This window comes from Opisthocomus hoazin, chromosome 8 (assembly GCF_030867145.1).
Source record: "Opisthocomus hoazin isolate bOpiHoa1 chromosome 8, bOpiHoa1.hap1, whole genome shotgun sequence".
NCBI lineage: Eukaryota > Metazoa > Chordata > Aves > Opisthocomiformes > Opisthocomidae > Opisthocomus > Opisthocomus hoazin.
The window spans coordinates 30,111,787-30,133,467 of record NC_134421.1 but is presented as its reverse complement, the minus strand read 5'-3'; the positions used below and the strand labels follow the sequence as shown (position 1 = coordinate 30,133,467).

Below are 21,681 nucleotides of genomic sequence, written 5' to 3'. Positions count from 1 at the left end.
TTTGCTTCACATCAGATAAATTCAGATGGGTTGCTTATTTTGTGGACAGTTTCTTGGTTGAACATCGTTGCAAGGCTGATTATGCAGTATTGTCATGTGCGCTTTGTATCACTGTGGCTGTTATGTGATTGGAATCAGGAGCATGCCAACACAACTAATTGAAATATCCTGTTATGAAGATAATTATTTACAGGACTGTGTTGTATCACTGAATATCATTGTGAACATTTTAAATACCATTTTTAGGATGTCATATTTTTTAATGGCTTACAATACAAGACTCTTTATCATTCATATGCTAGAGCACATATTTTACTGCTGTATTTTCAGACATTTTACAGTGTTCCTTGAGGACCAAAATCCTGCAAGTTTGTTTGACATGTACCAAAGTCACCTCATCTGCACTGTGGTATAAATAACTGTTTACAAGAGAATACTTCTGTAGATTTGAAGTTGAAGAAATTAAGTACATTCATCTACACAATAGAGGGATACAGAACATATTGAAAGAGTCTCACTTAAATCTATCTAGCTGATTTGGGATTGTTTTACTATACAACCACACACTAGAGAAGCCATTTGCCCACTTTGATTCTTCTTTAATGTATAGAACATCTTCTTCTGTCAAGAAGACACAGATGAATTTTAAGTAATTCAGCAGATTCTAGATTAGAGCTTGAGACTTAAAAGAGTTTTGCTGCTGTGACTCAGGAATAATTATTAGGCCGATAATGCTGATACCATTATAACCTGCAACAAGATAATGACAGTAGCATAAAATGAAGCATTGATGTAATTATGGGATTTTATTACTGATAGTGAAGTAACATGAACGTGCCCAGGGAAGCTGAGAACAAAGCCATCTGGTGCAATGTTTGAGAAGCCTTTCTGTGGGACTGCACAACTTGAGAGGTACATCAATTTGATAAAATTTCCAACTTACATTCATCTCCACCTTGTAGTTCCCAAATGTATAATTTCTTCAAAAACATGAATAAAAATTCATTAGGGTTCTGTATGTTTTCAGGAAGTTCCTCCAAAGCATTTCTCCTTACATTTGCATCAGAAAGGAGAGACATTCCACAAGTCCCACTGAAAAAGGCAATCCTCTGTAGTCAGAGGTCTTCAAGAACTGTAAGAATTTAAGGAAAAACTTTTAAGGACTATTCTGCTCCAAGTCATTTTATGCACTAAATAATTAGTAAATGGTTTGACTTTTAACAAAGGTTATCCTTCATACTGTAATTCCTGAAATATGAAAAGTGAAATATGACCTTCCTTCCTCCCCCAAAGAATTTATGTGACTGTGACCTACCTCACTTGCATTTTAGGTGCCTACATCCATTATTCTCATCCTCAGAACTCCCACTCAGCAGCTGTCTATTTTGGCAGCACTTACGGTCCGTCCATAGCCATCCCAGGTTTTCACATTAAGGATCTGTACAGACATGAAATTGTACTTCTGAGAATACTCGGGAGCTGTGTTGGCGCAACAGAGTCAAGCACCTTACCAGCAAGGTTTATTTCAAAGGCAGGTGAAATAAACACCTGCCTACTGTAACAGGAAGTTAGAGACGGCAAAAAAAAACACCCCAGTGTTCCAGAATGAAATATTTATTTTTCATTGGCAAGATTGTTTCCTGTTTGTTTTCTTTTTTAAAAGCTAGTGTGATTAAATTACTTTTCTTCTTTATCAGGGAGTTAGAAGGTTAATGGGAAAACTCAGAAAAAGCAGTTTTGCTTGTTCTAAAAAAAAGTAGACTAAATGGAGAGCTGTCAACAGAAGTCCCCAAAGTAATACTCCACATGCCTCTGCAGGATTAAAGCATCTGTGCAGGCTCTGCTGGAGTGCCAGGCTCCTCAGGCAGAGCTACCTGGGGAGCCAGTGGTGCCATTAGTGCCATCCTGCACCACAGTCCGAGAAAAAAGCTGAGCATAACGTGGGATGGGGCACAGGGTGGTAGGCTACTGGTATATGGACTCATCTGAGAGGAGACATGATGCTCCTTTCACTAGTATGATTTCTGATTCTTACTTACATTAGTCGGACAAAATGCAGAACGGCTCTTGGAAGGAAAGACTGGAGCACAATTTCCTCTGTCCAAAATGAGTGCTGTAATCTCTAGCCAGCAGAGTTATTTGTTTGTGTTTTCAGTGAGTCCCTTTCTTCTTCATCCTGTTTCCGGCTCACTACTTCCCAAATCTTGAATTATTTTCTACATAGCGGTGTGGCTGCACTGAGAATATCCCCTTCCCAATCCGTTACAGAATCCTTTAGTTCCAGGGGGTGATTGTGTGGGAGGTAGAAGATGTGGATTTAATTAAATTGAAAGGCAGTGGCCCTTTAAACTGAGCTAGTCGATCCCTGTGCTTCATTTCTAGTCTGTTATCCAAGAAACAGGCTATCATTAGAGTGTGTATTTTAAAAAGAAGCATAGGACAGTGAGTGAAGAGTTGCAGATGTGGAGAGCAGTCCCTTGAGGAAGAGGGTGGTGGGTGCCCTGTGTAGAACCAGTGAAGTGGACCCAGGGAATAGACCTCAAACACAAAAGCACCAACTGTTTTGTGTCATAAGAGATATGAGTTTGGCCTTGAGGTAGAAAAAACCCCATATGCCTAGAGCTAATAGTACCACTTGTACATACATGTCAGGTGGCGGCTGTAGTGGGGAAGAAAAAGAAAAATGTCAGGTACTTGCTGAGCTTCTGCTTTCACACAGCTCTCTCAAGACCTTTCTCTTCTTCAGGTATCAGCCTCTTGCTATTCCAGATATGTAGTAGACTGTAACAAATCATTTGGTTTGCATTAATTTTAAAGACATTTGTCTGTGCTGGGACTCAGTGATGACAAGCCTTTCAGTTTGCGTATATGTCCAGGACTAGGAGGTGTTTCTTGGTTTCAGTCAGCTGGTCATTTCTCTCTGTGCCCTAAAATTCATGTCATATTATTGTGATATGACATTAAGAAGCAAAAAATCTGCATCTTGTTTGTAGGAGGAGAGATGCAGATGTCATTGTTTGGCTACTAGTTTGAAGCAATATGGTCCAGTGCTTATGCAAAAGAGTCTGTGTGAGCAGAGCTATAGACTTTCCCTACCTCAAAGCCTCAATAAAGAACTTGGGTTCATTTCTACCAGGGTGGATCTTTACATAGCTAAGCCCTGATCCTTCATAAATGGCCTTGCAATATAATGGAAGATATGCCATATAAACTTCAGATCATTATCCATCTTAATTATTATTCATTATCTAAACTTTCTCCCTTGGTCTCCGGATCTGAAGTTCACATATCAGTATGGTAGTATTCAACATAAGAATGTTCTAGTTCAGTGTTAGAAAACTCCTTAATTGGAATTGGTGTGTTTATCTATCGCTAGATTTTTTTCCGTTGTTTTTTTTTTTGTAGGGAGGCATAAGGGGTGGATCTTGAGGTTGCTATTTTAATACTGAGCTAAGAGGCATTTTTCATTGTCCCCAGAGGTAAATCATAGGTGGAAAATTTTCGAGTCATGAATCACATATCTTTGATGTTACTTTGGGAAGAGGTATAGTCTTATAGAGCTGTGTAGCAGAACACAAAAGGTGTGATACACGGAGACTGCAGGTTGAACACAGATGAAGGACAGTCCCTAGGTCCTAGAGACATCCTTTCTTGAGACACTGCCTCCTTCCGCATGAAGTGCAGCCAGAGCTCTCACTAGAGGTGTTTAGACAGATCTCTCCTTCTTATAACAGAAAGTAAGGGTGTTCAGAACTGTTTTAATAGGAATCTAGAACCTTTTTCTTTCCACATATGGTCCTTCCAGATCTGTTTTTTTGACAAAAGCTGTATATGAGAAGAGTCTTTTGTTAAGAAATGAGGAGGAATATAATGTTGAATCTCATTTGGGATGAAAAGTCTTCTGTTGTCAAAAACTATGGTAAGATTATTATCCTCTCTTTGTTATTTAAGATTACTGTCTGACAGAATTTGCTTCATACATAAGGTTTGTTGTACTAGATGATTGCTTATTTAAGTGTTATCACCAGAATGGGCAGACCTTTAATATGGGCAATGGTTTCAATGGTGATCAAAGGGAAATAAGCCCCAGACTGGTATTTTTATTGCAGTGAGCTGCATTCTTAGTCTTTCAAGTCCTGAGACACTGTTTTACATTTCTTGAACTGAAGATGTATGTGTGTAGGCTGTCATCTGTGCAAGCATAACTTCGTTTCCCTAAGCGACAGCTAGGTAGCAAAAGATAAAACGGTTGCACACACATGTCCATTACCACTCGCCCATTCACCTCTAAGACCTGTTTTAACAGAACTTAGGGACAGTAAAAAGAGGCCCAGATCACTTCTGCCTGAACTCATTAACATATTTACTTAATATTAATGTCCTGTTACCTTTAGCACTTGACTGGTGTGCTGAGTGTGCAACATATTTATTGATATTAAAATCACAGAGTTGGTGACAAACAACTTTTAAACATCAAAGCCCAGAGAAAAATTAAGCAGGAGTTAGTGTCTTATTATAAAATATGTAGCTCAGAAAGCAAACAGTTTATTTTGTTTATTTTGATTTGCAAAGCCATTCTTCCCCACCAGAGGAAACCAGACAATTCAAATCAGTTGCTGAGCCTCAAAAAGTACAAGCTAGATAGAGACTTTATATTTAAAGTTACTTGTGGTCTTATTTGCCACTGTTTTCTTGCAACAGAAGAACAAAAGTATGTCTTAATATTTTTGCGTCTTTACATATTAGAAATTTGCCTTCCCACACTTAAAAAGAAGTGCTGGAAAAGAGGGTTATTTTGATCCCCAGGCCAACTTCTTTGATGCCAAATCGCAGTGTGGAAAGAATGTCTCAGTCCAAGTTATAAATCCTTAAAATGAGCTTTGATGGAAAATCTGGAGCAGTTTCACAGTGGAATCTCCTCAGCTCCGTGTGAGGAGCCCTGTTGCTGCCTTGCTAAGGCATGTGCCCGCTCCATCCAGGAATGGTCTGGTTGATACCAAGAGTGTCTTCTTTCTTCTGAAAGGAAAAGGAATCAACAAAGCAAGGATGTTTTTGTGCTGGAAATTACTTCACCATTTCCAGTCAGGTCTGAGAAATTTTTTCTCTATTCTTCTGTGTTGTCGTGATATTGGTGAGCCACAAAGGAAACCTGTGCAAATTCAGTTCATTTTTCCCTTGACAGAAAACTTACCTTTGCTTACTGTGGGTTTGTTCATTAAAGTGAATGCAGAACTAGTCGTGAAACATCCTGGCAGTGACAAGACCTGTAGGAGACCAAAGATTCATCTAAGCTTAGAGTAGAGGAGGTCTCATTCAGGGGAATGGAATGGGACCTCTGGTGCAGAGGGCCATCATTTCCATCCTGGACAGAAAAGTAGAAATGTGGCTTGCTTTTTGCCCTTCTACCTTAGGACACGCACAGCTGCTCTTTCCTAGATCACCTGTTTCTTCCAAGGGAACTGTCAGAGACAGCCACAGCTTGAGTTTGGGCAGGCTTTGATATTGTTCAAGTGTGCATGCACGCATAGGCAAAGGAGGGAGTTTCATATATTTCAGCTCATTTATTTGTATAGGAGAAGGCTGGCACTGTCCTTTTGGACAAATTAATTTCTTCACACATCGCCGCTTTCAAGACCGAAGCATGTCCTTCCCTTATATTTGTCACTATCGTAGCACCAAGCCAGCTTGGAGAAGCATCTCCGTGTATGTCGCACTACAAAGGACAGCCAGCAGCTTTTTCTATCACATCCTCCCTCCCTCCCCATCACTTCTGGGACACACATATGTCAATACTAGCAGCATGAGTTGCTCTCTAGGGAAAACCAGTTTGGTACTAAGGAACCAGCATCTCTAAAGCATGCATTTTGGGGGTGGAGGGTTGCTTGAGTTCTTGTTTTCTTGCATGGACTGAATACTAGTTAGCAAATGGAGTGCGTTCAGTGTGCTCTTCAAGCTCATCTCTCTCTGTTTCATGTGAAGTGAAGGGATCTCTGAGAGAGCACAAGTGACAGGAAGCACACTCCTTGTCTGAACCGAAATGCTAAGACAGATTCACCTGCTGAGTGGTGTCTCTAGGTGTAACACTTAGGCGCAGCAGGGAATCCTGATCTTCCCCGCTGAGATATTAGTTTGAATCGATGTTTCGTGTAAAGGCTATATTGAATAATAGGTCCTGTATTTTACTGTACTTTCACTAAGTGAATACTGAAATGTACTTTAAAGTGAAAAAATATAGCTAGGAGATAATTCCAAAGTTGTACAGGCAAGTATATGGAGTATTTATAACAGAAAGCCTCAAGGCTGGCTGTTTTGGAGGATTGTGCTGTGTGGCACTTAGTGTTGTCTCCTGTTAATTCAGGAAGCTCAAGGCCAATATTAAAAACTGTGGTGGTGTTGCTTCCTTACCAAGTATCGCTTCACAGAAGCAGCTGTCTAGTTGGGTCCTGCAGCTGGAGGATGAGTATCTGGCTCCTTCCCGTGGTGCTTTATCGCTATTGCACAGCACTGCAGAGTAGCTCCAGTAAGCCAATACACAGAACGGTAGGATTGAACTGTAAAGCAAATCATCGTCACTCTTTTCAAAGGACGAACGAGTTATTTCATTCTGTGAAGAGCTGGATTATTAACTGTGCAATATACACATCACTTAGCAAACCTCACACACAAAGACACGTTCGAAGAGGCTTATGATGTTACCTTTCTTCTGGCACAGGTGCATCAAATGTCTTGCGCCTGTACCACTGGTGAATATTGGTCTCAAACACACATATTAAATGAATTCTGAGTTGGGACTTCGTAAGCAATGGGAAAAAAAGGGAGCACATTAAGTCAGTACAAATGTTACTTGGCTGATTAGATCACAAACTGTAAGTGGAACTTGGAAATATAAAAAAGCCCCCTTAAAGCTGGGTAAGTTATGTAAAGCTTGCCAGTGATTGTTGAAGAGTATTGTTTCTATTAATTTTCTGAGCTGGGATTAGTGGAGTTTAATTGTATTTTTATCTGAAAATTACTGGGTAGTGTTGATGGATACATGCTGCTATTTACAAAATAGAATCATACTATTGGGATTCTGAAGTTTTGGTTAATTGGTATGTATCCCTCTAAATGGTTTCTATTCCTTAACTTGTAATTGTTCTCATTTGCTCAGTGGGATTTAGAAACAGGCTTTGTGGAATGTCATTTAATACTCATTTCGTTTTGTTAAATGAAATGCATTGACTTCCATCTTGCCTGTAAATTAAGTCATTCTAGTTTCATTTTCTGGCCATATATTTTTAATTTTGTAAATATTTTTCCTTCTCATGTAATTTGCTTAATGTTACAAAAAGTGCCACCCCCAGTTTTACTTTATAGCAAATGTGTTGCAGTGTGTTTTCTATAGTCCGTTAAATCCGGACACAAGTCAGATGTTTGATCAGTCTCTTATGGCAGTCTAAATACGACCCGTGGTTTTCAAAGTTAGCTATTTTTCTTGTTAAGTGGAGGACTGAAACTAATAAATTATTCTTTTGCAACCCAGAAAAGTAACCTTCATTACAAAAATATTTAAAAGGTCGGATCCTGCCTTCCAGTTAAATTTTCCTTAGTGTAGAGGCAGTGGGAAGGAGAAAGGCATGTCACTGCAACATGATTTCCTCACCCTATTCTTAACGCTAGTCAATGTGCTGCCCAGCTTCTCTTTATAAATACAAGCGGCTTCAGGGACACTCCAGCACATGTTTTGCTACCCACAATTTATTAGCCAAGAATAGCTACATTGAAGTAGAGTTGCGGTCATGCCCTCTCCTCTGGCAAATCCTCCTCATCAGGGACTCTGGGACTGTTATGTAGGCTCTGCTGGGTATTCAACATCCAGGGTAGGCCACACACTGGAGAACCGCCCGGGAAATAGATATACAGCCTTTACAGCCCATTTTGTAGCATACTGGAGAACAGCAGAAACAAGTCATCCATCTCTTCTTCTATAAGTATGATTTGAACAAGCGTCTATGGGTGAAGAGCTCTAAGTGATATCAACTATCAGTTGTCCACAATGGCAATATTTTAAGCAGAGTAAATACATTAGACTAGAAAGTCAAATAGCACTTTTATTAACAATGCCATATTTCCACTTTGGCTGACTGTTAAAAATCTGATGTTGGGGCTTTTTAATAGTTTCATTTTCCTTTATTCCAAATTTTTTTAAAGAAAAAAAAGGATTATGGAATGTATTGATATAATCCAAACATAGGATATAAGACAGAACCCTGCTGTACTAACAAGTAGTATTGTATATTGCAACTCAGATATACTGCTAGCAACATTTTTTGTAATAGGTAACTTTTCTTTCCATTTCTCCAACTCTTGTTTTCTACAAGATAAAGAGGAAAGAAAAACCTGTGGGAAGCTTGCTGTTGCCTACAGATTCTTTCTGGGAAATGGAGTTCTTATAAAGAAATGGAGGTCTTCAAAAGCCCCGCCACCCCCAAAGGTATTGGGTGGTATTGTGCAGAGAAGAGAGCATGAGAGTGAGCACTGGGGGACAGCACTACAATTGTTTCATGCTAATGAATGAGGATACAGTTGTCTCCTAGAGACTGTTTTAAAAGACAAGGGAATGAGAACTGGATACTATCTGTTTATTCCCACATGTCTAGGAAGGAAACTTTTTCGTATAGTGGACAAATATGTAAATATTTTTTTAAATATAACCTACCCTCCTAAACGGCATGGAAATCTGCCGTGAGGTCTTGGCATAACTCAGTTGGCAGCAACTGTTGTTCATCCTAAGCAGCAGCGTTGGCACATACGGGAGTGACAGAGTCGTGCTCTAAGTATGGAAAGCTGTCTTCTCAATAGCAACAGGAGACCATTTTCAGATCTGAAACTCTATATTCTGTAGCAAGCAAACAAAAACATGCTGAAGGATCCTGATTCTTGGAATATGCATTTTCCCACCAAGCCTATTTATAATACTGCCTGATAAAAAAGCATATAGAAGAAATGATTGCAACTCAGAATATCTGGGTTGTATTCCAGCTATGTTTGCCCTTGAACCAGCCATATAAAAAAAAAAACGAAAAAAACCAACAAAAAAAATATCTACCAAGAAAGCCTTTATAGCTCAGTTTCCCCAGATCTACAGAAATAATAAATAAGTAGGGGTGATCTCATTTGTGCCTGAGAAGCATGTTGAGATGATTTTGTGGAAGATACTAACGAAGTGTCATGCATTATTATTGCATTAGGCCGACTGTACTTCTGAAATCCATCTGACATTTCCCACTTGACATTGATTGTTGGTGGTAACATTTCTGTATTAATTTTAAAAAGGATGCATTATAGCACTGCCTGATGTATAATCACACGGACATGATTAAAGCATTTTCTAAGGAACGCAGTAACCTGTGAGATCCCCTCTTTTTCACTTCTTTCAAGTACCGCGTTACAAAGTGCATTGCTTCGTTACAGATCCTGCTAAGCAGCGTTACTCCGCTCCTTATAGCTACGTGTGGAGTATCGAGGTGAAGTTCATAACTATATTTGGGTATCAGAGTTTATTTCCTCTACACTCTGGAAGGTTAGCATGACGAGCGGTTGAGGAATGCTAGGGGAAACTGTCATTAACATGAGCAGGCTGTGCCCGAGCTCGGATTGCCCCACTGAATCCTGTTTCGTGTGGCAAGCAGTTAAATCACCGGGCGCCGTGACGAGTCTCAGACCACACAAACACAGGATCGGGTCTGTTCCATTATCGTGTTGCTGAGACCGGTCCTCTGCGTCACAGATAACAGCGGCTTGCCTGTACGTTGTCAACATTGAAGTCGAGCACTCCGTGGTCAGACGCGCCTGTAAAGCAGGGTGGTAGGAGAGGAAGCCTGGAGAGGAAATGAGTAAGTCTGAGCCCGGCCCAGTGCATAGCTGTGAGGCAGGGTTGGTTACTGGAGCAAGCGATGGAGCAGGGAGGAAGTGTTGCAACAACTACCCCTCGTGTGTGTTCTTCTCTGAAACAGCCTCATTGTCGAAAAATCTAAGATAAGAGGATTTGTGGGAAACATTACTGCACAATTAGTGCAAGATGGAACGATCTATTGCTAGTTCTGAAAAGAGGGGGAGCATGCACAGCTCCTCCTTAGAGGTGCTCAGCACCCAATGAGAGGGAAGCACCCATAAAAAGCAGACTGTTGCATGAAGTTACTGATTTTTTCATTTTCTGTTCCACGTGACTTTTCTGTCCTTTGCGAACTAAGTATTGTCAATGATGATGCACACTGGAGCTTTATGTTTTCCCAAGGAGTTTAAGGTAAAATTTCTAAGAGGTGCACAGTCACATTGATACTTAAAAACTGTTCAGGGGAGGATTCTCTATTTCCCATGATATTTGCATCAGAGAATTTAATGTAAAAAGAATGTAGTGGCATGTGTACATTCTTACAGTTTCATGTGTATATCTGCATGCTTTTCAATTCTTTACAACCGACTCCTGAGCAGTTGGGTCCCTGGAAGAATGAGATGAATGTGATGGGCATCTTATGGGGAAGGGGGGAAACAGAAGCAAGTGGTGATTCCTACGGAAAGAGAGGAAATTAAACGTGACATTCCACTGCCAGCTGGGTGTTGGTTTGCTATATTGTCTCCATCAACAACTCTGAAGGGTGAGGTGACCCTTTTTGATCTTCTGTTTTAATACTTTTGAAGTGAAAGAACTCTCTTTTACCACTGCTTCCTCCCAGTATTTTTTTCCACCATTGTATAACTATCAAAATACAGACCATCAGCAAAGTTTAGGGGCCACTGGTATGATGTAGATTATCAAACTTTGTTTACAAATCACTGTTTAGGTTCTTTATGCTTGTCACTTTTAAATTAATGACAAAAGAAAATTACGAAGTGGTTGGGTGGGTGGGTGAGCCCATTCTTTGAATACTGGATACTTGCAAAGCAGCTGCTAGAATGAAATTTCCCTGGCTGCTTAGTGAGAGGATAGTTCAAATAGTAGTCAAAATTAGGACTGGTACACCAGATTATGTGCGGGTGTGCAAATGAAGAAGGAAATGCTTGGTAAAGTATTTTTATTTGTAATGTGAAAGTAACCTAAAGTAATATTAGTGGGTATTAAATTCTGTATGTTCCAGTGGATCAGTTTCATTGGAATACAGAAAATAGTTCTGCTTATAGTAATAACTCAGACAATGTTTCTGAGACATTACTTTAGAAGGGTGACTGAAGTTGAAATACTAGTAGTAGGGAATACATGATGCTATGGGTGAGGTATGTGTCTTTTATCATCATAATTTCATATTGTCCTAAATATGTCTTCATACAATCTTTAGAGACTCCACGTTAGCATGTATTAAGTATGGTTATATAGTTGAAGAAACACTTTCTTAGCTACAGTTTGCTTAAAAAAATATATATTTTAATGCAACCTTGCATGTCACTCACCCGTAATAGCCAAAAAAGAATATCAGTCAGTGAAAGCACAGGTGACCAAAGCAGACTTCTGGCTGCGGCAGGTAAATTTAGGGCTCCACTTAACAGCACCATCCTTTGGCTATGGGAGAGCTGAATCCACTTCCACAGTTTACTGCTGTGGAGTTATCTAGAGTTCCAAAGCTGTCAAGAGAGCTATGGCAAACCAGCTGGTGGTCCACCTGCGGGAATAGAAGAAGAAATAGGGTAAACCCAAAAAGTTACAGTTCTCTGTCTCTTCTAATGAAGAGGGAGAAAAACTGTAACAAGGGTACTCAGCGAAGGAGTTCTTAGCATGTGAACATGGACTGAGAAGTGATACTTTTGCTGGGTGGAAGGAAGAGATTGGTTCTCTGGGCAAGACTCTGGACTGGGAATTCCATCCATTTTCCCGGCCGAGGCTGGCTCTGCCACAGATTTCCTTGGTGAACTAGCAGTTCATGGCTTTGGCCTCTGTTTTGCTGTTGACAAAATGGGATTCTGACCCCTTCCTCCCAAGGGTGTGTGAGGTTAAATAAAAGGATGTTTGTAAAGTGAGCTCATCTCATTTTTATGGAAGAGGTGCAGTTTCAACATTTTCAAATAATATTCTCAGCAGAGAAAGAACCTTAGATGTTGTATTTACTTACACAGTGATGCTCTCTCTCAGTGGTAACATCCCCTGGTAGCTGGAGGTTCTGTACAAATCCTTTTTCCTGGGGTGAGGAGAGAGGCCACGGACACCCTGCAAGAGGGAGCCAGTGCCGGCTCGGCTGCCAAGGGCCACAAATACCCTCTGGCTGTGTGACACCCCTGTGCCAAGCTCCCCTAGTCCAAGCTGCCTCTGTGCGCTGGGTCCCCCTGACATGGTGTGAGCACCTCTTGGGGTGCACTCTTCCATCAGTACGTGGGGGAAGGGGTCTGTTGCCCCTGAATGAACCCGGTTCCCCTTGTGTGCACGCTGTAGTTGTTACCAAACTCTCTCTCTGTGTATAAGCCTGATGAAATGCCTTCAGCCTCTCTCTTCAGTCCCTCTCCTCCCTTACTTTGGAGGATGCCGTTCAGCTGGCCCTTTTCAACCTTTTGTTGATAAGTGCCATTTTTGTGCTGCCTGTTGCGAAGTATTTGGTGCTGCTCAGTCTCTCACCCTTCTCCCCTCCTCTTTTGGCTGAGAAGGGACGCCGCATATTTCTGGAATATATACTCTAATTCCAGCGATGAGACTACTGTACCTCTGGCACTCTCGGTCCCCTCTGCGCACGTTACAGCACGCTGAACCGCAGGCGAGGGGACAAACGTCCTGCGCAGCAGGACGTGGCGATAGCTGCAGAAAGGGTCGCAGAGGCATCGCCAGGCACGGGATCCCCAGCGACAACCCGATGAACTCCTACCAAAACACAGGCGTGCGGCTCTGCTATTGCTTTCTCTTAGGCAGCCCCAGAGCGTGAAAGTTGGTGGAGGGGGTGCATAGAGGTAGAAACACGGTGGGAGGTAGAATTGCGGTAGATGTGCCTGATTTACGACAGGAGTTTCCTTTACAGTCATAAGGGGAATTTTGCTTGGTCACAGCATGTTTGAACCCTCATGAAACAGCCTGAATCATTTGAAGTTAAAATAAAACAGAGAATGGCAGGGGGAGGGGCATGGCCATTAAAAAAAAAAAGAAAAAGGCAAAAAACACAACGTTAAAATTGTTTCCTTTGGTGCTCGCTTCTTAAATGGGAATGTGATCCAGAACAGTTCTGGTGTGCAAGCCAACATTTGTTTTAAGAATTGTTATTGTCTTTTTTTCTCTTTTCCCCCGCTCCCCGTTGCCCTCCCCCTCTGCTCTGCAGATTTACACTGACTGGGCTAACCACTACCTAGCAAAATCTGGCCACAAGCGGTTGATCAAGGATTTGCAACAGGACATTGCAGATGGAGTTCTGCTAGCAGAAATCATCCAGATCATCGGTAAGACCAGGGCTGAGAGACGCACTGCGAGCTGACTCCTTGCATGGGGGAATATATAATTCAAGTTGAATGTATTTAACAATAAGATGAACCCTGAATAATACAACTTGACTGGGTCCATATGTCTCTGATATTTGTGTGGTTCATCCTTGTCTTAATTAAAAAATATGTTTATGTGAGCATGTTTGGAAGTGGCTGTTTAACCATACTTTAAATGGCCAGAACTGTATCTTACACACTTTGAATTGTCAGAAATGAATGCTCCATTAAGCCATATGTCTCCCATGTGTGCATTTTGTTAGTTGGACTGGCTCATACTTTCTGGGATGCCTTGAAACTGTATCCTGACCCTGCAAAGACAATTGTGGAAGATTTCATGTCAGCAGTTATTTTGCAGGGGCTGAAGAATTAGCAGCGACCTCCTTCGCACTTCCCCCTTTGCATGATTTGGCATGTGGAAGCAACTGCTGCTAACAAGAGTGTTGTTACTGTATGACTGAGCTTTATTCAGAAAGGAGCTCTGTGTCAACAAAACCCTGTGCACTTTATTGCTGTATCTTTGCTGCTCGTCTTCTGGGTTTTTTTGTTTGGTTGGGTTTTTTTAGGGTTGATTTTTTTTTTTTTTGTCCAAGGGGTGGAAAGTTTTATGTCATTGTTTACTTCTGCTTTTCTCCTCACTGTTTTTGTTTAGCAAATGAAAAGGTTGAAGATATCAATGGCTGTCCCCGGAGTCAGTCTCAAATGGTAAGAATAAAATATATTTTTAGTATGTGTTGGCACCTCTGCACTTTCCTAAAATGCTTTTTAATAATGATTTGTTGAAACTGTGAATTGCCTGTCACATGTTTACCATAAAGTCCTAATTCTCATATAGCACTCCTGGTACTTTTTTTCCCACATGTGCTTAGTGTTTGTCACTTCATTTCTATACTCGCTAACTTTGGGTCTTGAGGTAACCCAGCAGTAAAACTTTATCACTTCTAATTAATTCAGAACTGCCTTAGCTGATCTGTTCTTCTGACAATCCAGATAATTTCATTTAACTTCATTTTGAAGGGCACTAAATCCAAGAATAAACTTTTAAGTGGAGTCTTTGTGTCTGGAAAACTAGTTTGATGAGCAAGACTTGCCAAATTATTTTTGAATATAAATAGCCCTTTGGACTGTCCACTGTGAAGTCAAGTTAGATGCACTGACTCCAAGACTTTCAGAAATAGCACTTTAGTCATGTAGTTCTCTGAGCTATAGCTGGCAGCTGCTTAAAGTCATTTTAATACTCTCAGGCAAAAAGCATTTTGTGACTGTGATTCATACGGAGTCTTACTAATCTCTTACTGTGTTTATGGCTAGTCAACTACATTTAATAAGATAAAACCTCCTTAAAAGGCTGTGGAACTGACAGGTACAGAATCTGAGCCTCAGTAACATCACCATGCATTTACTGAATCATTTGCAGTTTCAGTCATGCTCTCTCATGCTGAGGACTTTGCCTTTCTGTTCACATCCGAATAGTATGTGAATAAGGTGCACAATGGTGTAGCTGGCAAGCATTTTGGAGTGCAGTGATTTGGATGAGCTTCATAACAGCAAACTGCTGAAGCTGGGCTTAAAAATGGGAGTGGAGTAGAAAGAAATTTACATTTATTCAGTCCCTTTTTCAAGGGGAGAAGGTATTTGCAACTTTTTTCTGCAAAGCTGCAAAAGGTAAAAGGAAAACTTTTGAGTACTAATGAAGTGAATAATCAGGTCTTTCAGTTCTTACTTTTCAAAAAACGTGCAGGTTTAGAATAAGTTTTTCCTCTGGCTTTCAGTCTTTATGAAACAGTCCATAGTAAGAATATATGCAATTTCCTTAAGAATAGTTATTATTTTAATTACTCATATTACAGCAGCACCTAGTGGCCCCAGCTGAGAACGTTGGGAACTCCAGCGTGGAACTCTAATATTACACACGCAGATCAAGAGATAATCACTCTCTACTTTAATCCCATTAAAACCTGCCATTCCAGACAGACAAGACAAACAAGAAGAGACAAAAGCACAGAAAATGATATGATTTCCCAAGGTTATGTAAGTGGTTAGTGACTGTTCAGGATTGCTTAGGGACCCACCACTCTGATGTCTATCGAGCTTCATTTCCATGAGAGAAAGCCAAGCTGCAGAGAGAACTATTCACTCTAGTAACGTTTTCATGTCCAAAGCGACAACATTTGTGTACGTTCCTTGTTGATAGGTAAATTTTTATGTGGCGTAGGGATTCTGGATTTCATCTCTAGCTCCGCTGCTGTTATGTGGGAAGCATGGTCAATACGTTCCCGTGCCACAGCAGTACCTGTGGGAATCTCTTTGTGTCCATCGTCCTCTTCCTGTAAGCACATCTTTCAGCTCAGCCAGGCCAAAGGCTATGTCTCAGGAGCTCTGGGTCTCAGACCAGGTGGTTCAAATACTCCTGTACATAGTTATACGCCAGTGTTGCCACAGTGCTAAGAGGTCACGTTTAACCACTTTATCTTGATAGAAATAGAATAGATTTCTTCATCCTTCTTTGACTTGGCTCTCTACTGTTTTGTTTTATCTCTACAGTCTAATCAGATTATTTTCCTGCCTTTTGACATACCAATTTTATACTGCTGATTTCTTTGACTGAGCTAGGAAGTTTAAAATGTGCTGAAGCTAAAGTAGTTCAAACTTGTCAGCTTTCCTCTCAAAACATCTCAGAGACCCCGGGTGTTGAGCCTGCCCTCTATTTGTCTCCTTTGTGTTGTGCACTGATCAGGCCTAGCTGAAGGCAGTATCTTACTGCATTTGCAGGTAATTTCCCTTGGCAGTGCTCAATTTTGGTAGTCCGCTCAGTTAATGACACGCCAGTTCTGTTCTCCTTGTAGCAGTGGACTCTTGGGGTTTGTAATATGCAGAAAAAAAATGTAACCATGGTCGAAGCTAGTTTACATGTTTGGCGTATGCCAAGATAACACAATATCTCCTGTCGGGATGTGTCAGAACATCAGCCGTCAAACCAACAATAGTCGTGATATTCCTATAGCATGCATGTTAGCCATTCATCAACCGCTTTCATTGTAACATTTTCAGTTTGTAAACCTCAGGAATCCCACTGCTCTTTCCTGTCGCATATGTTTTCATGATCTTTACTCTCATAACTTGCAATTAAGGACAAATGTTTTCTCTATTCATCTGCCATTTGATACCCTTCCCAGGAGGTGATGTCTATGACATCTTATTAGCTTAAAAGAAGCTAGAGAGAGCTAACATGGATTGTCGGCTGCTGGAAGCATTTGATATTGTCTGCAGATTGTATTTATATCAGTTCATAATTAATCACTACCAAAGTTCTGTTCCACTCACCATTTGGTTTTCCTCTTGCCAATGGCTTCAAGTGATTTTTAAGGCATCTCAATTCAGTTGTTACCTTAATTTGTAAACATATTTTAATGTTTATTTTAAATATTTAGATAGTGCTGCTTCTTTAGTTTTCTGTTGCAATGTCTTGCACTCTGTGCTCATCTTGGCAGTGATATGTAAAGTACTTGCAAACAAGTGGAACTGGCTGCACAGGTCCAAGTTCACAAAAATTAAAACCTGTGAACCCCAGCAGCATCCAGTTTCTGCATAGTTAGCTTTACCAGGATCCTGATGGCTGTCATTATGCTCTCACATTTGATGTCACACATGGAATTTGAGAACCTGAGATGTACTGGGGAATAATTATTTCACATTCAAATCTAAGAAGATTTAAATAAATGGAACTTGCAAGAGAATTGGCAAGATTTGCTTGTTTCCTGGGTAAATCTACTGTGGTAAAAAGATTTTGGCATTTCTTATGAATGATTTTCATAAAGATAATAAGGATTTAAAACTCTGTGTATTGTAATGTACATTGTCTGTCTACAACATCATATAGAGGCTTCTCCTTGCCTTGTCTATTTTTTTATTTCACATCTATGCATTTGGGAAGGAATATAGCACTTCAGCCTTTTTTTCATCATCTCTTTCAAGGCATTTAATGGAAAAAAATACCACATTCATTTCTATCTTTTCCTTGTATGAGTTATTCCATAAGTCTATCAATTAAGGAAACCTAGAATCATCTTTCTTTTAGAAGATAGTGGTCTTTCAAGGTTTTACCTTTTGATATAACCAAAAGCTAATTCCTTCTGTTTCTTTTATAAACTATTTGTTCCTTAAATTTCTGTTGTAAGTTTCCCCTTCATTAGGGAAAGCAGGATAGTGTCCTGGGTAGACAATATGTTATAAAGCTTTTCTCTAACGCTCCAAAGAGAAAGAATGGAGATTTCTTTTCTTCCTTAACATATTAAAAATGTACTGGAAGATCTCCAATGTTTTGTCTCTAAACAGATCTTATCAAACATATAGTAAGCACACCAAGTATCCAATTTAATCCATCCTGGAGTTGTCAGAGAAAATGCAAGGGAGTCAAAAAGTGTTGGAGTGAAAATCTTTTTCTGGTGATATTTGCAGTATGGTCCCTTGACAATTTTACAAAACTAGTGTTTCTGTTCTTTCCTCATGCAGTTTATGGTGTTTTCAGCTGCATAAGTAGTAAAATCAATTCAAAGTTGACAAAAAATTTTAAGTATACTGTTTTTCAAGTTGATTTTTCCTTCAGAGATTGACATTGTCTTATTAGCTGTTTTATCTTCCTTAAAATTAGCTCTTGATATTTCCTGTGACAACTGTTTATGCCACTACACATCTATGTACAAAAGCATCCTTAATTGTAGTTGGTAGTAGGGTTTTTTTCGTAGTTATAAAAGGGCTGGAGAGACACTTCTTATTAAAAGGCCTCTAATGTAGTTACACGCATTTAATGAAGGGTATTTTACATTTGGTCAGTCTTGTCTTTGGCACAGTTTTCTACCAGTTTATATAACCAAAAATGTACTTCAAAGGTAATTTTTTTAGTTTAGGATACAGACATGCTGCAGTTCAACAGAGGGAGTTGAGTTCAATAAAAATGCAGGTCTTGCTTACCACATCCTGGAAATCAGGGAGTTGGAAAAGGTGTTGGAGGTGTAGCACATTGCCAATTAGATATGAACATTCAGTAAAAAGCTGCAGTTACCAGAGCTGATACCATCTATGAGTGAGTAGCAGTGCATCTGGTAAAAGTGGGAATCGATGTGACTGTGTGCAGCACTTGTAAGATCATTTCTACAACATTGTACTTGATTTTGTTAATAATGCCTTTAAAAATATGTTAATAAATTGAAAATATTTCCAAAAAGAGCCACAAAAATGCCAGCAATTTTGCTATATTCTATGAGTCTGAAGAAAAATTGTGTAGTTTAACAAGAAGGTGGAGTGACTGAATGAGTCTCCTTAACCAGGGAACATTTTTGTGAGAGAACTTTCTGTGACATAGTTAAAGAATTGTGTGAAACCTGAAGCTGAAGTAGGACGAAGTGACCATGTCTATACTGGTAGACATTGCTTTGTACTTTATTGGGTAGATGTTCTTCAGAGTGTTCATGTAGTCCCACAAAAGCCCACTGTGGCTCACTCTCTGCTCATATGCTTGGGTTGTTCTCCAGAAGAAGCCAAGACTGCAAGGGGATGAGGTGCATGCAGATCTCTTCTTAGCGGGGAGTCAGCCCATGGACAGGATGAATAGGAGGAAACTGGAACTGCTAAGCGTGCCACAGAGTACACCTGCCCTACAGTATGCATATTTCCCTTCAGTATAGACACCTGCCTTCCTCTGTCAGGGATGTGCTGGGCAGGACATTTGAGTTGCAACCCTCAGTACCCAGGAATGCCAATATCCAGGGACGAGAATATCGTCATTAGCATTCTGTGTCTAAAATTTGTTTGTGAAAAACAGGATAGTTTTGTATAATGTAAGCATTGTAGGTTCTATTAAGGCCCGTAGAATTCTGTATGAAATTGTGTGGGGTATGGCTAAGTGGAGCTCTCTGAGGACCAGGAAGCCTGAAAAAGTCATCTCTGTGTTCACTGGCAGGTGGGTCCGTGTGAGCTTTTTCTGTCCGCACAAGAGTTGAACTGTGTAAGAATCTTCTGGCTTTGCTGGTGCAGTTGGTGACATCAACTATATGGATTAAAAATATACTTTCTGTTCTTTGGAGCACCTGCAGGTTGAGCCTTCCACACAAATGTGACACGTTGAAATATACAGAGAATTTTGGCTGAGTGTAGAAATATGGTCCCTTACAACTGGAAATTCAATTTGAGTTTTGAAAGCTAATCTCAACTCCTTTAATGTGCAGTCCAGTTTCTTCCCGCAGTGAAACCTGGGCAATCCTCTTTTGTTTAAATCTTGACTGTCATCCCATGGCTATCAGAGGATCTTCACAGATATGATGACTGGCTGCTGTGGGAGTTTCGTGCAAATACAAGGGAATAAGACACTTTAGTTTTGTCAGCTGTGCAGGTTTGGTGTGCTTAAATGAATGGAACACAAGACAGCAGCCTCATTCCTGTATTTCCCCAGTGAATGCTTGCATACTTTGTTTTCAGAAATTCAGTGAATAGCCTGAAGTGTGTTAATTGGAGCGTATGCACTTCCATGTGATGGGGTGTAAGAGAAGTAAAAGCATTTCACTCTAAAAAGAAAGAGTACTGTTGGACTTACCAGGTTTTCAGTAAGTTTTTAAAGTTGGTTTAAATAGCTGTGGTGTGGGATGGAAGTACAGGCAAGGGATCAGTCATAAACTGTTTCTTGGAGATCCCCATACATGCCATTAACAACTCACTAGGAACAGAAAACAAGGAATAACTGGTCAGTGCTTGTAAAAAGACAGTCTATGATTCGCGTGCCCCAAGGATCTGTGCTTGTGACTCATTCATTATGTTCACGAACGATCTGCAAAAAGGCATGAATGGTAGAATGACAAAATTTGCAAATAGTTACTCAGGATAATAAATTCTAAATCTGATGGTGAAGCTGCAGAAGGATCTTGCAGCTGAATAAAAATGTGTATTCAAATCCTTCTACCCTTTACCAATGAAATGTTAACAGATACACATCAAGTTTTCTTGATGATGACTGCGTTGGGGAAGATGCGGTTTACATAAGAGACAGGACAAGGCCTGAGAAAACAGCCTTAGTTGGTGCAAATATCTATTTTAAAATGTACTCAGATAAATGGCTTCTCGCAATATGGGCAGGACAGAGTCAAAAGCTCCTTTCCCTGTCCCCTGTGCTAGGCAAGGGGGATCTGGGATTTGAGAATGCAGTAGCCTTTGAGAGGGAAAAAATGAAAGAACTTTTAGAAAAGGATGACAGGTTCACAGCATGATATCTAGGAAGCTGATCGAGTAAAGCCAGAAGAAAAAAAAAAGGTAGTAATTAGAATTTGAGCTCCCGTGACATGTTTCCTGTGCTTATAGATAGGAAAGCTCGTCTTTTAGCTGCGTTATATAGAAAGAATCTGCAAGACGTAGTCACAACCTGTGTGTGGGTGTTTGGGGGACAGCAGAATTGAAGAATATGCCCAGATGTTAGGTAAAGGACTGTGTGGATAGGATCAAAGGAAGATTAAGAGTTTTGCTCATGTTGGAAACTAGTTAGACGATTTAAAGTTGGAAGAGAGTATTCAGATCTGGAATAGAGAAAGAGACAAGATTCTCCTTCCAGTGACACTATACTTGTGTTCTAGATTACAATAATCCAGATTGTTGACTATTTGGCATGCCCACATCAGGTATATATATCCTTATTTTTATTTGCCAGAGGAGTTTTCAATGTACAGCTTCAAAATCAGCACACAGGGGCCTTTACCTTTTGTACGCAGCATGTCTACCATCATGAGAAGGATGGTAAGCACCATTTCTTCTCCATTCTATCAACTTCCTGGCAATACAGATTAAATACCATATCTTTTGGCTTCTTGTGTACTCTTAGCATGGGAATTTCCAATATCATCTTAAAATTCCCCTCTACTCTACAAATCTCCCTATCTGCCAGGGTCGTTATAAAGGACCTAGCCACACTGGAGATGAGCAGTCATGTCAGTGTTACAATGAGAGTTTTCCCTTATAGGTTTCCTTAGATAAAGAGACCTGTTACCTCTTGGAGCAGATCCTGATCTACCTTAATTAAAGGTCCACACTTGGATTTCTATTCCCATGGGTGTATTTGAACAACAAAATAGCTTAAAGGGCTCCAAGTTTCTCTCGGTAACTGCCATATTGTCCAAACCTTCGCATGGCATCGAGTCAGGGTGTTACCCAAAGGGGAGTTTTGTAAGGACATTTTGCCCTCAGTGTAGCTGAGCCTATCCCTGCACGTTACCCAGC

The 21,681-nt window shown here is 40.3% G+C and overlaps 1 protein-coding gene across 13 annotated transcripts in view; it reads left to right on the top strand.

Moving 5' to 3' along the window:
- The window catches only part of NAV3 (neuron navigator 3), a 563,756-nt gene that overhangs the window by 360,156 nt on the left and 181,919 nt on the right, over positions 1-21,681 (top strand). For all 13 annotated transcript variants that reach the window (XM_075427918.1, XM_075427911.1, XM_075427912.1 and 10 more), the window contains 2 exons: positions 13,269-13,386; positions 14,078-14,130. In XM_075427918.1, the coding sequence (XP_075284033.1) occupies positions 13,269-13,386; positions 14,078-14,130 (171 nt within the window). The remainder of the gene's footprint in view (positions 1-13,268; positions 13,387-14,077; positions 14,131-21,681) is intronic.